Consider the following 18,223-nt stretch of genomic DNA (forward strand, 5'->3'; position numbering starts at 1 on the left):
TTCTTTCTAGTCCATCCTTCTAGTCTGCCTGAAACAAAGAGAGAAATGCTGTTTGATAATCTGTGAAATTAACTCTCTGGATTAAGTCTGTGTGAGATCTAAAAGCTACCCATCATCTTAAATATCCACACAGGAGAACCGGTTTTAGTCCCACACCTGTCTGTAGGTCTGTTTCCTACCTGCCATGTTCTCGAAAGTGAGTGTAGCGGGGGCGTTGCTCCTGGAGTCACACTCCTGGTATCGAACCCACGTCTTGTCCAGATCCTCCATGAAGCCATTTTCATGAGAGCTGAGGAGAGACAACGAAACACACTGACACATCAACACACAACGAGTACACCGAGTACGTCCAAGTTTATACCAGCAAGTCAGGTTAAATATGCAGCAGTCTGATGAGGGTATCAGAGGGGTACCAGAGGGTATCAGAGGGGTGTCAACAGGGCGTCAATAGGGTATCAGCAGGGTATCAGCAGGGTATCAGCAGGGTGTTAAAATGTGTTAGAGGGACATTAGAGGGGATTCAGTAGGTATCAGAAGCTCATCAGCAGGGTATCAGAGGGTATCAGTAGGGTTTCATAAAGCTCCAGTATGGCTCCAGTAGGGTATCTGTAGATTAGCTCGGGAGCTTTTCTTACCTCAGAATAGCCAGAGAAACGTTCTGTTTCCATGGACTGTCTTTCCTCATTCCAATCCCGAATCCAGAGCGGAAGAACAGCTCTCCTGTCGTCACCAGATCGCACTTCTGCGACGCCTCGAACTCCAACACAGCGCTGTCCCAGATGAAGGCATGAAGCTTACTATGGAGGGGAGGAGGGTGGAGGAGAAGATCAGGTATGTGTGAGGTGCGATCAATAGATGCAGGTGGACGGCAGCAGTCTACAGTATCACATTACACCTCTGAGGTACAGCTGACTGACGAAGAGCCTACTTGTCTCTGACGGCCTGGATGGCCTCAGCAGCGCTCTCGTAGTTGTGTTTCTCCATGTGCCGGTACATGGTGCTCAGCTCCACCTGCCGTCTGAAGTAGATATCCACCGAACTCTGCTTCACTGTGGCGTAGATGAACTTATCTGAAGGGTTACGCAGCTAAAAACAAGTACAGGACAGAACACAGGGTCCAAAGTGAACAAGGGATCAAGTCCTCAATGAACCAAGAATCATATCAATGTGTCCTGTGGGTCACCGGAGCAGATTCAGAGAGTTAGTGGGGTACCCAGCGTTTCCGGTGGTCTCTCCCTGTCCCCGCCCATCTCTGTGTCTGATGCTCTGTCCATCAAGGCAAACAAACACTTCATAATTATATTAATATCCTGATTTTTCAGTGACAGTAGTAACTACGTTTAAGAAGCTAGCATACCTGTGTGTTAGTTAGCTGACTTACTTCCTCCTCCGTACAGTGTCTTCACAAGCTCAGGTTGCAGGATTATAGTTACAAAGGCTACTTCCTCCTTCTTTGTTTTGTTTTTGTGTCATTTGTTCTTGTGTTTTTCTCCAGGAAAAGAAGTGACCTCATCAGTGCATCAGGACTCTTTCTTTCCTTCAGTTAGTTCTGAGTTTTTTGAGTCATGTTAAAAAGTAGAAGAAAGAATGACAGAATGAGGGTCGACTCAGCGACTTCAGCTACGTTTAATGATTATCTGCAGTAGGAATCACTGACACTACACAGCCAGCAGGGGGAGAACATGTCAAACAATGAGAGTCACTCCATCAGAAGTGCTGATCTCTGCTGTGGTGTAGCTCCAGGCTCCGTCTCAGGACCCGTTTCTTTTTCATTCTATGAATATTTCCTCCCCCTAACCCTGCGGTCCATTTAGAAACTCTTATATCGCTGATCGTTTCTATGCTGATGACACACAAACCAAGTGAAACACCATCTTCTGTCTCTTTTTTAAGCAGCTGCTCCTGATCCATGCCGGGATCAGACTTCACCATGTTTGGTCTTTGACGATGGTCGTCGTGTCAGATTAAAGATCACACCGCCAGAAACTCTCGCCGTCTCTTGGTCGGGTGTAGCCAGACTACACGTAGGACTCCGACTAATACAGTCCCTCCTCCCCCTCTTCCCCAGCTCAGCTTCATTGCCTGCAGCAGTGAGAATCCTTACTGGTTTACCTGTCCCTGTACTGGTGTACTGGCCTCTCTTCACTGGTTGCCAGTGAGACTAAAGCTCTGAATGGACTGGCACCTGTCAGGCATCAGCCAACATCTGTGATCTCCTCAGTCTGTGTCTACATCAGACCAGCACAGACCGTCGCCGTCGATGGAAATGCTCAAAGACCGAAGTGTCAGCAGTGAAAAGAGTGTGTCTACTGAGTGTGACAGTAGTGAGTGAGTGGATCCACAGCGGTCACGGGTCTCACCCTGGGGTCATTGATGCCAGTGATGCGCTCCTCAGGCCGGTCCAACACAAGGAAGGCTGCCAGGTTGGCAGTATATGACGCTACAATGATCATAGCAAAGCCTGCCCACACCATACCCAGAATCCTGGCTGAGAAACTCCTGGGAGCTCCTGCACACACACACACACACACACACACACACACACACACACACACACACATTACTGTTATTACTGTGTGGTGGGAGGGACTGTAGGACAGGGTGTGTCTGATTGGAGGAACACCAACCTTCTCCTATCCCAGAGTTCAGCAGTACTCCCCATGAGAACCACATGGCGGAGGACAGGGTGAGGGCGTCTTCTTCTTCTTCTTCACTGTTCACTTTAAACCTTCCAAACGGGCTGCAGAGGCACATTTAACATGACGCTGATTTTCATCTGTCAGCTGGTAGCTGTAAATGGTCATACTGGTCACAAAGAGACTTCACCACAATTTATACAGGTAAATATGGAGAAATCAATTCTCACGTCAGAGGTCTGACCTTTGAGTTGCACTGTGTCATATTTCACTTTACTGTACTCCATCTTGTATCGTGTTATGTGCTGCAGTGTCATACGGTGTTGTACTGTGTGTGACATGCTGTGTAACACTGTATTGATCAGTATTGGTTTCATGAGCTGCTCTAACAGCCGGTCGTGTTGTAACACTGCGCTGTGCTGTGATGTCTGACATCAGATCATGTGCTTACCTGAACCGGTCTAATAGGTAAAGCATCACTGCCACCACGTGGACCGACAGACCGACTAACAGCCACAGTGTGCTCTGGAACGGCTGCATGAATGAATCCAGAGTGCTGCGAGGGATTTCCTAAAAACACAAGCGACACAGACACACACCATCATGTAGGACAGACGGCACTGTGCTGAGGCCATCCACAGGAAGTCAACCAGCTGGTTCTGGTCTGAAGGGTGAACAAATGAAATCAATGTGTTGAAGGCAGAAATAAACCCTCTCTGGCCCTACGAGCCGGCGTCGCGTGCGCTCAGTCTGCAGCCTCCACAGATCAACACTCATTCATTAAAGCGGCATCACAACCCTCGACGTGTTTGTTGTCGGGAGGAAACGTCCTGCAGAGGGACGACAGCTGCTCACCGCTCCACTCAGTCAGCTGACAGGCCCACGACCTCCAGACCTGATCCTGGACCAGACGTGTCGAGGCGGTCTGACGGAAACTATCGACCTGTTTCCTGCCGCTGTGCAGCCGATGGACGGCTGTTAACTGGGTCACTGTGACCTAAAACATCCCAAAATACTGTTCAGAGCAGGAGGAGGTGGAGGAGGAGGAGGTTCAGACAGCCACACCAGGTCTGTTTGAGTCCATCACTCACACTAATGGACTCTTTCTCCTCTGCTGTGTGCTTTAAACCTTCAGCAGGCACAGCGTGCAGCTGCTGCACTGGACCCGAGAGAGAGAAGCTCTGGGCGGATCAGCTGATCTCTGCTTTAGGAGCTTTGATCAGCTGATCTCTGCTTTAGGTCTCACCTCAGGAGCTTTGATCAGCTGATCTCTGCTTTAGGTCTCACCTCAGGAGCTTTGATCAGCTGATCTCTGCTTTAGGTCTCAGGAGCTCTGGGCAGTGACTGAGACTGAGACCACAGGTAGAAGCAGCTGAGATGAGTTTCCTGAGGGGAGCCGGCTGAGGAGCTTCAGCATCTGATCAGGGTCCTCCTGAGCTCCATCCAACTGGAAGGAGACCCGGGGTCCAGAACATGCTCTACATGTCTCATCTGGAGGGACGGAACGCCTCCCAGTCCTCCAGCAAACAATTCCATTAAAGGTCAGGCACACTGCGAGAGGAGCAAATAACGTCCACACCAGCAACATGTTCCGTCTCCACAGAGGGACCAACTGAGATTACCAGTCACAAACATACAGCAGTCCTCCTCAGGGAACGTCCACCAGAACCACCCAGAGAGGACACACACTCAGACTGGTAATAAAATATAAAACCAGTGTAACCAGTCCCCTCCGCCTCTCTGTCCCAGTATAGCCAGTCCCCTCAGCCTCTCTGTCCCAGTATAGCCAGTCCCCTCAGCCTCTCTGTCCCAGTATAACCAGTCCCCTCAGCCTCTCTGTCCCAGTATAACCAGTCCCCTCAGCCTCTCTGCCTCAGTATAACCAGTCCCCTCAGCCTCTCTGTCCCAGTATAACCAGTCCCCTCAGCCTCTCTGTCCCAGTATAACCAGTCCCCTCAGCCTCTCTGTCCCAGTATAGCCAGTCCCCTTAGCCTCTCTGTCCCAGTATAACCAGTCCCCTTAGCCTCTCTGCCCCAGTATAACCAGTCCCCTCAGCCTCTCTGTCCCAGTATAGCCAGTCCCCTCAGCCTCTCTGTCCCAGTATAGCCAGTCCCCTCAGCCTCTCTGTCCCAGTATAACCAGTCCCCTCAGCCTCTCTGTCCCAGTATAACCAGTCCCCTCCCCTTGCAGACTAACCAATGAGAGGAGAGAAAGCTCTCATGTGGTTCTCAGTGAAGCTGTTGGTTGGTTTGGATTTTGGTCACTAACTCCTCTGATTTGGACCAGAGGATGAAGGTGTGTGATGATGACCATGAAGATGTTGGCGTTGCCTCCTGAGTCCACCTGCAGGAGCTGGACCAGTGGACGCTGGGACACATCCAGAGACAGCGGACACGGAGGAGGCGCGGCTCACCTTCTTGACGAGGATGGTGAGGCCCTGATATTTGAAGGGTTTGGAGAACTCGATGTACTGAGCGCGCTCGTTGTTGATGGTGAGGGGGGCGACGATCATGTCTGCCAGACCTCCCAGCAGCTCCCCCATCATCCCGTTCCACTCCTTCTTATTACTGTTGTTCACCTGCAGGAGCACGGAGGACAGAGGACAGAGGACAGAGGACAGAGGAGGTCACTGATGACTTTTTATTCAACACGCTGAACCTTCGCCCATCAACAAACCTGTCATCTGATTTCAACTAAAACACAAGGAGAAGGAAGAGGAGGAGGAGCAGGAGGAGGAGAAGGAGAAGGAAGAGGAGGAGGAGGAGGAGGAGGAGAGGGAGAAGGAGAAGGAAGAGGAGGAGGAGGAGGAAGAGAAGGAGAAGGAAGAGGAGGAGGAGCAGGAGGAGGAGAAGGGGAAGGAAGAGGAGGAGGAAGAGGAGGAGAAGGAGAAGGAAGAGGAGGAGGAGCAGGAGGAGGAGAAGGAGAAGGAAGAGGAGGAGGAAGAGGAGGAGAGGGAGAAGGAGAAGGAAGAGGAGGAGGAGGAGGAAGAGAAGGAGAAGGAAGAGGAGGAGGAGCAGGAGGAGGAGAAGGAGAAGGAAGAGGAGGAGGAGGAGACGGGGAAGGAAGAGGAGGAGGAAGAGGAGGAGAGGGAGAAGGAGAAGGAAGAGGAGGAGGAGGAGAAGGAGAAGGAAGAGGAGGAGGAGCAGGAGGAGGAGAAGGGGAAGGAAGAGGAGGAGGAAGAGGAGGAGAAGGAAGAGGAGGAGGAGCAGGAGGAGGAGAAGGAGAAGGAAGAGGAGGAGGAAGAGGAGGAGAGGGAGAAGGAGAAGGAAGAGGAGGAGGAGGAGGAAGAGAAGGAGAAGGAAGAGGAGGAGGAGCAGGAGGAGGAGAAGGGGAAGGAAGAGGAGGAGGAAGAGGAGGAGAAGGAGAAGGAAGAGGAGGAGGAGGAGGAGGAGGAAGAGAAGGAGAAGGAAGAGGAGGAGGAGGAGGAGAAGGAGAAGGGAGAGGAGGAGAAGGAGAAGGAGAAGGAAGAGGAGCAGGAGGAGGAGAAGAGGAAGGAAGAGGAGGAGGAAGAGGAGGAGAAGGAGAAGGAGAAGGAAGAGGAGGAGGAGGAGGAGGAGGAGAAGGAGAAGGGAGAGGAGGAGAAGGAGAAGGAGAAGGAAGAGGAGCAGGAGGAGGAGAAGAGGAAGGAAGAGGAGGAGGAAGAGGAGGAGAAGGAGAAGGAGAAGGAAGAGGAGGAGGAGGAGGAGGAGAAGGAGAAGGAAGAGCAGGAGCAGGAGGAAGAGGAGGAGGAGAAGGAGCAGGAAGAGGAGGAGGAGGAGAAAGAGAAGGAAGAGGAAGAGGAGGAGGAAGAGGAGGAGGAGGAGAAAGAGAAGGAAGAGGAAGAGGAGCAGGAAGAGGAGGAGGAGGAGAAAGAGAAGGAAGAGGAAGAGGAGGAGGAAGAGGAGGAGGAGAAGGAAGAGGAGGAAGAGGAGGAGGAGAAGGAGAAGGAAGAAGAGGAGGAGGAGGAGGAGGAGGGAGGAGGAGGAGAAGGAGACAGACTGCAGGGAGTGAAAATGGAGGACAGGTGATGGAGGAAGTGAGACACTGTGATGTGGAGCTGCTAAGAGAGCAGCACAGACAGACAGACAGAGAGAGAGAGAGAGTAATGACTGAGTGTCTCTCGTCCTCGACAAAGTCAGAGGCAGGGACAGACCGGTGGTCGCCATGGCAACAAGCCTCAGCGACGTGCTGGCGTTGAATCAGGTCAGAGAAGAAGAGTCGCAGTGACATCATCAGAAGACGAAGATTAACAGAGACGACGATTCACTGACAGAGACCAACGGCAGGTTACACCACCACAGAAGAAGAGACGCAAAGTGATGATGTCACAGGTCAAACGATGGACACGTGATGGAGATCAGACGTCAGTTTCATGTGTTCATGAGACGAAGGCCACAGCCTCGTCATCATCACTAACCCACACTGAGACAGACTCAATCAGTGCGTTCAGCTGTAATTACATGTGCGCGCACACACACACACACACACACACACACACACACACACACACACAAATACTTACACGCTCCTGTGTACCAAATTTCCCATCAGCCACCAGGTGAACCTCGTAGGTGAAGTTCATGCTCATCGCCAGCTTGATGAGCAGGTCGATGCAGAAACCATAGCAACACTGAGGGACGGTGGGCTGACCTGGAGACACACACACACTGTCAACGTGTGTATGAGGTGTGTGTCTGTGTGTGTGTGTGTGTGTGTGTGTGTGTGTGCGCGTGTGTGTGTGTGTGTACGTACCTGGGATGGTCCCGTTGGGTCCAGTACAGATCACCTTCTTGATCAGCACTCCGTTGACGGTGTACTCCTCTTTACACGTCCCATCAGCCTTGGTTGGCTTCACGTAAACAAACGGCTCCTGATGAATCGTCACGATCTGAACACACACACACACACACGCACACACACACACACACACAGACACACACACACACACACAGATACACACACACACACACACAGACACACACACACACACACACACACAGACACACACACACACACACAGATACACACACACACACACACAGACACACACACACAGATACACACACACACACACACAGACACACACACACAGACACACACACACACACACACACACACGCACACTTACTTGCAGCAGTGGCTGTACAGGTGAGTTCAGCACATTCACACCTGTCTCTCAGGTATTAGAGGGTTGGACTGTTGGTGCAGCTCGTTCAGACTGTCCTAATCTGTGTTTTGGGACGTCCAGGTTGTGTCCAGATTGGACCATGTGGAGGTGGTCTGACGTGGTCCTGGTCTGTGTCCCTCAGGACGAACAAAGTTCTATCATTAAACGTCTCGTTTGATTCTGGTTCTGTTCTGTTTCCCTTTGGACGCTTGATGAGGTGAAACTCAACTGTAAGTCCACAATACAGGAAGACTGTCCGCTTCAAAGACCTGGACCAGGCTCTGACCCTGGACCAGGCTTGGACTCTAGACCTGGTTCTGACTCTAGACCAGGCACCGACTCTGGACCTGGTTCTGACTCTGGACCAGGCTCTGACTCTGGACCAGGCTCTGATTCTGGACCTGGTTCTGACCCCAGCTCATTGTGTCCCGACCCGTCTTGTCTCATTTGCTCGTCCTCAGCCTCATCAGAACATCCCTGAATGATTTGGTCCAGAATGCTGCTGCAGACCTTTAGACCAGGTTAACCTCTAGATCAGGTTTGCTGAACCTGAAGGGGACTTTGAGGTTGTGGTTCCTAAACTTTGGACGTCAGACGTGTGGACACCTTTAGAAGCAGTTCTTCAGACTCGGGTTTGTCTTTACCCTCTTCTAATCTCTGCTGTTTGATTTGTGTCTGTCCACATAGAGGACAGACTGAGTCCAGCACTACCTTCAGCTTGGTCGACATCTGGTATCCCACTGGTTTCTCTGTCTCTCCTCCAGGCCAGATGATCTTCCTCTGAGGGTTCATCACAACCTGGAACACACACACACACACACACACACACACACACACACACACACACACACACACACACACAGGTTGTTATGTTGTTTCAGGCTTGTCTCACTGTGACAAACTGACTAAATGACAGCATCAATACTGCATCTGTCCATCAATAGTTAAAGAGGCAGGAGACTAACACACACACACACACACACACACACACACACACACACACACACACTTTCAGTACTGCAGTGAGTTAGCAGAGGTGGAGACAGCCTGACATTCAGTCCACAGACACAGATCCTACGTTTCCCATGATGCAGCTGGATAGTGTCTTTCCTTAGAGCACTGTGACCAGGCGTGACCTGGCATGACCAGGTGTGACCCGGTGTGACCAGGTGTGACCAGGTGTGACCAGGTGTACTGTACCTGTGATCCGTTGAAGACTCCGACCTGGACGAGGCGACCTGGCTTCTGTTGGTAGTTCAGGATGCTGTAGGTGGCGAAGCGTCGGTCGCCATCGTCGTTAAACTCGATCCGTCCCGTCAGACCGTCAGGGTACTTCGATGACATCAGCACCCTGGAGAGCCAATGAGAGAGCAGCAGAGTCAGCGTTTGGTCAGTGGAAATCATTTTTTTTTGTCATTCCTTTGACTTTAAAGAGGAGTCGTCGTGGTCACATGATGCTGCTGCTGTGGGACTGTCTGTGATACTGGACCACAGACAGAAAGGCGTATTTCCATGTACTCACTCTGTCTGCTACCTCTTTGTACCTGGAAAAGTTTCGTATTTATATACTGAAAGAGGTTTTCAATGCACATTACCACACATCACCTGCACGGCCCTCATTCCTGATAGCACCTCCAGGGGTTTCACTCGATATTTTCATGCCTTGCTTCGTATTCCTTTCGTGTTTTACCTGAACTCCTTTAAATATTTGGGTATGTGTGTATACCTGACCTGTGGAGGCAGCTGTAGCTGCTGTCACTGTGTCATCCTGATTGGCTTACGGCACAGCTGAACCTCTTACATCACAGCTCCCCCCTCCCCGTCAGAAACCTGCACCTGACCTCGTCAGCAGGCGGAGGCTAGCAGAGCCACATTACGAGGTGTGGGTGGAGTAACCTGAGCTGCCGGCCTCGGCAGAGACTCTCGTGTCCTTTCAGGGCTCCTGTAGAAAGGTGGCGGTGTAATATGGCGGGCTCTGTGAAGAGGAGCTCATAAACACTCATTCTGATGAAAACCTAACTGTGAACATCACATCACATTCGTGCCCACAGGTGTGAGTCCTCCTCACTGGACCTTTGAGAGGCTTGATGAAGCCTTCACCTGTGAAGTCTGACAGCACAGTGACGCAGCTCAGCAGTGAGCGTGAGAGTCTGAACACTCGTCTGGAGACGCTTCTCCTATCAAAATGGAAACATGTTGGTTTGTCACGTGGACAGAACAGTAATATTTCCATGTGTTCTAAAAGGAACTTACTCTGTGTGTGTTCTTTCTGCTTACTGCATGTAAACTGGCTGCCGTGATAGAAATTTGTTCTTAATTTGGGAAATAAATGAACAGAAATGACATAATTACAACAAACATTCCTGATGAAATATTCACATTCTGCTCACTTCCATGTGAAGTCACACAGTGAATCCAGAGCAGATCAAAGCAACGCCGACGTCGCGTCAGTGTCTAAAAGGACTGATGATGACTGATAAACATCAGCTGATCGATAACCATGACGCATTATTTCAGCTTCCATCTTCTTTCTTAGCCTGACCTCAGTGACCTCAGCCGAGTGCGAGGACGCTCACCTCAGCTTAAAGTAAGGACATCTTCCTGTGACAGTAAATCAAAGAGTTTGCGGGGCCGTGGAGGTACCGACCGTTTGAAGAGGGGCCCCGTCCTCCAGATGTTGGTGTTCCCCACGCAGCCCCGCGGAGGCTCCGTGATGTTCTCCTTCTCAAAGAGCTCCTGCAGAGACTGAGCCACCACCGCCACGGCGTCCGCTATGTGCGCCGACTCGTTCTTACCGTTAATCAGCTGGAGGCCCAACAGGCCTGCAACACACACAACACACACAAGAATCACACGCATGCACGCACACACACACACACACAGCAGAGAGAAGTCACACACACACACACACACACACACACACACACACACACACAGCAGGAAGTTAAATAGGCTGCAGAATGAAAAGCGCCCTCATTCACACACACGGTAATTAAAAACTCTCACACTTTAAATTAATTTCACAGATGTATCTAAAAGAGTGCTTCAGTGTAATTTAAACACACACACACACGCACACGCAGGGCTTCAGGCGTCAGGTCAGTGTTCGGTAATACCAAAGTGCATGCTGGGAGTTCACTCTGAGAATCACAGCCGTTTGTCTCTCAGGACAGAACGAGCCTCACTGAGACGTTATGAACTGTGTCTGTTGTTCTCCTTCAGCAGAAACTTGTCTCACTGCAACAAAGAGAGTCCACATCTGTCCTCCAGCAGACTGACAACACCTGGCCGTCAACATTCCCACAGAGACACGTCACATTTAAACGTCCTCCTGAAACGTCTGTGAAGGCTCTCTGTCATCCAGGTCCTGGTTTTGATAATGGCTCGCCTGTCGCCCTCTTCGCTCCTGACTGACTGACTGAGCAGGTAAAGGATTTAACGTTAACGTCTGTGGGTTCCTTATCGCGGTCTGTCACCAACGAACCAGAGAGGTTAAACACCTGGGACTCCTCCACTGTCAGAGCTGAAGAGGCCTCCTGGATGACTGCCTGTGATTCAACCCTCCTAGCATTCGTGCAGCGAACAGTGAGCTAACACCTTTAGCTTTCCACACTGAATCCATCGAGCACAGCTAGCAAAAACTTCTGACTGAAACCAAGGAAGCTCTAAAGGAAGGAAGGATCACTACGTCATAATACCAACTTTCTAATAATCTTTTTGGTGCCACTTCTTTTGACGGCTATGGGAGATGTGAGGAGATGCACACTAAAACACAACATATCCACGTGGTATGACCTTTGAAGAAGAAACGTTTCCATGTATTGAAAGAACACACTTCAGAGAACAGCTACCAACTGATTTCACCAAATGTGCACATTCTAATAGTACTCCATAAAAGTGCTTGGAAGAGACCAGCTACCACAAGGAACACTTAGGTAATGCCATTAACATCCATCAAAACCACTGGGAAGAACAACTAAGTAAAATGTCTTATTGATACCAAAGGGTACAGCCAGCTAACAGAGATTCCCTAACACTACAGGGAAAACGTTAGCTCAGCTTTCCTTTCAAAACTTTTGGAAACAGCTGTTTTAGGACTTTTAGGATTCCCATAAAAACCACTGGGTGTAGATAGCTAATGTTTCCAATTGTAACTAATGGGAACAGCTAATACTGTTAGCATTTCCCACTGAAACCACTGCAGCTAGCTAACATTTACCACTAAAAATACTTGTAACCTAGCAGCTAACATTCCTGCCTACATCTACTGGGAACAGCTAGCTAACATTTCTTTCTTCAACTACCAGCTAGTGCTGTTAGCACTGTAGTCAGTTAGTACTCGTTAGAAAATATTTCTACTTCAAACAAGCGAGTTCAACAAGCTAACTTCCTTTCCTGGACACAGACTGGGAGAATACTCATCCATGAAGCAGAAAGTAGCTAACGTTTCTACCTGAAAGGTTTTTATGAAGCTCAGTTGGACAGAACCAACGAAAACAAACCAAACCTAAAACCACTAAACTTAATGTACACATTTTCAACGTTCAGCGAGCTCAGACGTAACCAGGGTCGAACCTGAAAAACACGAGCGAACTTTCCTAAATGGAACTAATGGGCAGAGCTGGTTGTCCTCATTAAGAACTGATGTGTTAAATTAACATAAATGATGTGTTCATGTGTTCCACTGGAGCAGAGCTCATCATTTCCATTCATTAATGCTAACAGTGTTAGCATACTGTTGTTCAGTTAGCTGAAGCACCAAATGCAGAAACTCCTTCCTCTTAATGTGACAAGTGTCTGGTGAAGAAAAGCCACATCGAAATCCATCATGTCACAGTACTGCTTCATAGGTTTCTTTTCAGGGAATCGTTTCAGAAATAACCTCTGCGCAATCCAATCTGTACAGATACAGGGGGTGGACACAATAATAAGAACACTTGTACAGTCTAATACGATCCAACACAGCTCTGCAGCACAAACTACCACTGAGAAGATTTCATTTTTGTTGAGACGGTGGTAAATCTGCGAGGCTGCAGAGCTGTTGTATTGGATTGTATTATACTTCAGCTACAGATCACATTATTCTGTTCATTCCCTGTATATAATCCAATGCAGAAAAGTCTTTAAAAACCCGTAAGGTAGCTCAGGAAGGTTGAAAATGGTGGTCCAACCACTCTCACCTTGGTACCTTAAGTCTTTGAGGGGACTATCCACCTGGTCTTTGCATGAATTTGTTTCTAAGAATGGCAACCAACCATATAGACAATGAACACCTCAGTATGCACCTGCACATAATACTGTAATACTGTCAGAGTGACGAACCCAGCACACAAGATCCAAGGCTACATTCTGATTGGAGGAACGCTGCAGGGAACCTAGTAAGAGGACCTTGAGTTCATTTGTTGTTTGAGTGCTGCTTACAAGGTCAAGACTGAGTCTTCCAGTTCAATCTAGTGACGGTTTATCTAGTGACGGGGTGGGGGGGGTGGGGGGGGGTTATTAACCTCTGAGGGGTTCATCCTCTGGAGATCAGAAGGAGAGATCAGACAAAAAGCAAAGATGAATTCTCCTGTGAGCACTGATCACGATGATCTCCTCCGTTTGCTACCTCTGCACATGAGAGGCGAAGACTGAAACCAGGTGAGCTAATGTCAAAATAAAAGGTTTTCACCTGAAACGCTTTCCCTAAAAAGAAACCTCAAACTTCTCCAACAGAGACAAAACAGCTGAGGATTATTTTCAGAGTGCAGTCTCGCTGCACTTTTAAGAGCATGATGGGTAATTTTTTGACACATCTGGCTGTCGGGGGGACACAGATGTGCAGAAAATTCCACATCATTTTTAAGAGTGCAGCAGCTGGTTGGTGTGGATGTTTTCTGAAACAAAATGCCACAGCAACAGAGCGGGAAGCCGATTACCCAGCAGCCACAGAGACGAGGAAATGTTCAACAGGATGAGCTTTCCTTCCCTTTGGAAAAGCAAATCGTTCACACGGCGTCGGCCAGGACGTTTCATCTTCTATGGCATTAAAGTTGTGTCACAATACAAACACAACGGGACGTTTGTCAAATCTTCATACAAATACTTTGTGTAATACTTCTATTGACACCATGACTCCTGTAGTGTGAGCAAACATCTGTTCTGCGCTCAGTCAACGTGTCTGAGGTGATGACGGTCCCTGTTCTGACACCTGCAGACGCCTCCTCACTCATCAGACTCTCTGCTGACCGACTGCAGACAAAACCGTCACTCAGACGTTATTCAATAGAAAAATTCTTCATATTTAGATATGTTAAACATATATAAAAATGTATTGAGCAGAGAATAGATCTTTGTTTCTCCACAAAATGTCGTTTATGTGCTTGAAGGCCTCTGCTGTGAGGGACGTCATCAAAGTTCAATTCCACCAGAACTGCAGAGGGCTGTCCACATACTTTTGGCCATCTACTGTAGCTCTGTTGGCTGGCTGAGTAATCTGCTGACTCAATAAACCCCGCCCCCTCCCTGGCAGGGCGGGCTCCATGTTGCAGTGGGCGGGGCCTCTATTGACCAATGGTAAAGGGCAAAGCATCAAGCAGGAAACAGGAAGCAGCGGCGGCATCTTACCAGTGTTTGTTCAGACACGTCGCGGTAACCGCAGCAACATTAGCAGTTTGTACACCCCCCACCCCACCTTCCCAAACTCGAATAAAGCTTTAGCCCCCTGCCCCCGTGCCCCCCCCACCCCCGATAGCAGCGGCTTGTCTACTGTGAGAACGGGCAGACGGGCGGGCGGACGACACACACTATAGAAGATGAAACAAACAAAAAGATGTTAGACACATTTAAAGCCACACAGTTACAACAAGCCAGAAAAAGAAAACAGCGGTTCAGAACCTTTAAACATGTTTTTCTTTTTTGGATGTTTAAACGTTCAACCAGCAGTTAGAAGAAACAGAGAGAAACACACCAGGACGCCGAGAAGCTAACTGACTGTGATGAGGAGTAGCTTCCTTCATCAATCAGAGACTTAAAGCACTTCCAGAGAGGCCAGCGAGGCAGACAGACAGCAGTGCTTCCATCCAATCAGCTTCCAGCCTGATGAAGGTGAACTCTCTACCTCCTCCTCTCTGTAGCAGCTGATGCTCTTTAATGTTAAATGGAACCAGCAACGCCTGAGTAACCACAGAAGAACATCCCAAAAAACCACACGATGATGCCTTACGGACCACCTGCCGGAGCGAAGCCTTCGTAGTCCACCAGCCTTTAATGAGTCACTGCACCTCTACTGACACCGACTGACGCCGGCCAGCTCAGCCAATCACATTAAATCATTCCTTGCTTGATAATCACTCCTCTAGAAAAGCTCACAGTAACTGATTAACACTGTTGATGGAAAGAGTTTCTCCACGTTAATCCATCACAGAGGGAATGAAATCAATCCTTCCTGTCTCTTCAGTTTGTTTTACCTTTTTCAAATAAAAGACTTCTAATGAGTATCAGCGATATCTGATTTCAAAAGTAAAGGCTGCAAAGACAAACCTTCATGTGTTTTAATCTCTTCTTCTCATGTAGTTTTCTAGTTTCTTTAAATCGCTGTGACGTTACCTGCAGATCATTTTATCCTCACGTTCTGTCCTTCTCCAGCTGTGCGCTTCACCAACAGCCTCATTTACTGCATGAAACAAACTTTTAAATCAACGACACACATCCTGATTCCTTTCAGTTCAGAGTCAAAGCCTCAAACCTGACGGTTCAAATACAGAAACAACAGAACTTGAATGCGTTTTTCTCAGCAGGTGATGAAGATTCCTCATCTTCAGTATCGCAGCTTCACTCCTGCTGAAGCGACATGTTTAATTCACTGCAGCATGACGTCTGGAAAACACATGTTTCTGCTTTTTGCAAACCTGAAGGACTCAGCTAACAATTACCCTGACAGTTGGATGGAAGCAGAGCTGCGAGACAGAGACAGAGAGAAACCTCCAGAGGAGGACTGAGGAAGAAGAGTGAGGAAGAAGAGAGGAGACGAAGAAGAGGCAGACGTCGGCGTACCATCTGGGGCTTCACTCAGAGCTTTGCCGGTCATCTCTCTCTCTCCGACCATCCAGACGTACCCAGAGCCAGTCATGTTGAGCTGACGGGCTGCTTTGTACACCGCTGCAGCTTCGTCCTCACTGCAAACAGAGCAGCACACGAGGTCAACAGGGACGCAGACGTCTGTCCATGTTTACGTTACGTAGGACAGTCTCACAGAATCAGCATGGGCAAACACAAAATACACGAAATGACACACAACCGTCATCCAGCATCGCTGTGAAAACCAGGCCTCGACAAACACACCCAAACACTCCCCAAAGACACCAAGTCAACCACATAGCACATCACTGCAAACACCCAGAACACCCCCCCCCCCCCGAAAACATACACACTTGATACCTGGTAAACACCTGGCAACACCATGTTAACCACTTACCAATGTTAGTAATGTAGGAACACCTTATACACTGAAAAACACTGGCCTGCAAATTGACCCATTATATCACAGGTCCTATACTGGGTTAACTTCACCCAGGACCAATGGGGTGTGTTGACCAGGTGTCACTGTTACTTTTACAGTACCACTGGGTGGTTTTGTACCCATGGGTACTGGGTAAGATTAACACCATAACACTGACACTGGGTCACAACACCAAGTTGGTACTGGGTACAGCTAAGCCAGTATTGTGTCAGTGCTCCACACTGAGCCACTTACCTTTAGAAACTACCCAAGCATCCTGGCAACCTCCTACGTTTGTCCCTGAATCAAACTTTCAAAACTATTCCAAGGCCGAGCCAATGAGATCAAATGATTCAGAGTAACTCTCTAACTGTGCAACCACAGCGCATCAACAACCACTGACGATAAGGATACACTGATCCGATTCTTTCTAACCTGAAACTTGAGTACCAATCCACTTCTAGTGCTCTTTTTTCCCAAATTTGCAATCTATGATCCTCTTTGTGAGGAATCAATTAACGTCATTCTTCATCTGGATGATACTCAGTCTGCTTAATTAGGTCAACATAAGTGCTGATACCGATCCTGCAGATAGGTACATCCCTCTTTTTCGCATGGTAGCACTCACAGAAAAACACCAAATCACAGCTCATACATCCGAGCAAACCACACAACTAACAATGCTGTCGTCACCCCGTAGATCTCCCAATTATACAGCAAAATCCTAGAAAACATCTCATAACATGGTAACTGCCACCCAGATCAACCCTGCAACCTCACAACGATCCAGCTGGCAGCAAACTAGCAATTAGCTAAAATATCTGATGAAACGCCTGCTGACAACCTAGTAATGCCCCGGAAGCACCGAGCAACTACTCAGCATATCCTTAGTGACACAGACCTGGCAGAGAGGATGATGACTCGGGCCTCCAGGTCTTTGGCCTCTAGCAGCAGAGACGTCAGGTTGGTGTCCTGGCTGAACAGCAGCACCTTCTCCGCCTGGAGGACCACCACGCAGGGCGACAGGTGACAGCAGAGGGCGAGGGTCACGTCGTAGAACATTGAGAGACGCGGCAGAACAAAACACCACAGAAAACATCATAGGACAGGCATCATTAGCTCCACACGTCACAATCCCCTCCCCCGCCCGCCCCCACACCCTGCCCCCCTGACCCCAGCCTCGACCATGCGCCCCTCAACCTACCACGGGAGGAGGGGGGCGGGGCCAAAAAATGAAGACAAAAAGTGTTCGAGAGCTGCGGAACTGAAAGAAAACTCAAAGTCGAAGCTCTAAAGAAGGAGGGGCAAAAAGTTGTGCGTGGTGTGGTGGCACATGCAAACTGAGGCGCTTTCAAGACTCCAACCAACCAACCAATCAGGGACGTGCATGTTAGAGAGCGCTGATGCAAGTGCAAATTAAAAAAGAATCAAGTGGAGAGAAGGAGGAGCGGGAGGAGGAGGGAGGCGGGGAGAATGGGAGTAGGAGGAAGGGTGGAGGAAGTGGTTCATTTCCCAAAAGAAAGAGAAAAGGAGGTTTTGATGTTGCAGAGGAGTGAGAGGGTCCTGGTGGGCGGCGTTCCTCATATCTGCAGACAGAGCCAAGCCTCAGCCTGGCTGCATGCAACCCTTCACATGGAGGAAGAGGGGGGGAGGGGGAGGAGGAGGAAGAGGAAGGGCGTCTCTCCTGGAGCGTAAACCCATTCCCAGTGTGCAGGAATCATGAAAAATCAAAAGAAAGAAAAGAGATGGTGGAGAAAAGACGTGCCACCAGGATAAGAGTCTATCTCTGGAGCTGGTCTGGATTTTGGTTGGGCGGGGCTGACTGGTGTTTGGCTACTACTGGGCGAGCTCAGAGATTGGTTGGGCGGCGTGCATCATTTGACCATGCAAGTTTATACCTTGGGTGTTCTCCTGAAGTCAAAGTTCTGTTGGTCGAGGTTTTCATAGTTCCTGTTTTTAGTC

General features: G+C 49.1%; 1 protein-coding gene across 4 annotated transcripts in view; it reads right to left on the minus strand.

Moving 5' to 3' along the window:
- The window catches only part of grin1b (glutamate receptor, ionotropic, N-methyl D-aspartate 1b), a 63,204-nt gene that overhangs the window by 25,731 nt on the left and 19,250 nt on the right, over window positions 1-18,223 (minus strand). For 2 of the 4 annotated variants that reach the window (XM_076730589.1, XM_076730591.1), the window contains exons 5-19: window positions 18,160-18,222; window positions 17,163-17,260; window positions 15,817-15,938; window positions 10,430-10,604; window positions 8,983-9,133; window positions 8,494-8,580; window positions 7,368-7,503; window positions 7,138-7,265; window positions 5,050-5,214; window positions 3,088-3,206; window positions 2,628-2,740; window positions 2,361-2,509; window positions 929-1,086; window positions 636-797; window positions 180-289 (exon numbers count right to left, since the gene is read on the minus strand). In XM_076730589.1, the coding sequence (XP_076586704.1) occupies window positions 180-289; window positions 636-797; window positions 929-1,086; window positions 2,361-2,509; window positions 2,628-2,740; window positions 3,088-3,206; window positions 5,050-5,214; window positions 7,138-7,265; window positions 7,368-7,503; window positions 8,494-8,580; window positions 8,983-9,133; window positions 10,430-10,604; window positions 15,817-15,938; window positions 17,163-17,260; window positions 18,160-18,222 (1,936 nt within the window). The remainder of the gene's footprint in view (window positions 1-179; window positions 290-635; window positions 798-928; window positions 1,087-2,360; window positions 2,510-2,627; window positions 2,741-3,087; window positions 3,207-5,049; window positions 5,215-7,137; window positions 7,266-7,367; window positions 7,504-8,493; window positions 8,581-8,982; window positions 9,134-10,429; window positions 10,605-15,816; window positions 15,939-17,162; window positions 17,261-18,159; window position 18,223) is intronic. The other 2 variants (XM_076730592.1, XM_076730590.1) reach the window with 1 other exon arrangement.

This window comes from Chaetodon auriga, chromosome 5, assembly GCF_051107435.1.
Source record: "Chaetodon auriga isolate fChaAug3 chromosome 5, fChaAug3.hap1, whole genome shotgun sequence".
NCBI classification, from domain to species: Eukaryota; Metazoa; Chordata; class Actinopteri; order Chaetodontiformes; family Chaetodontidae; genus Chaetodon; species Chaetodon auriga.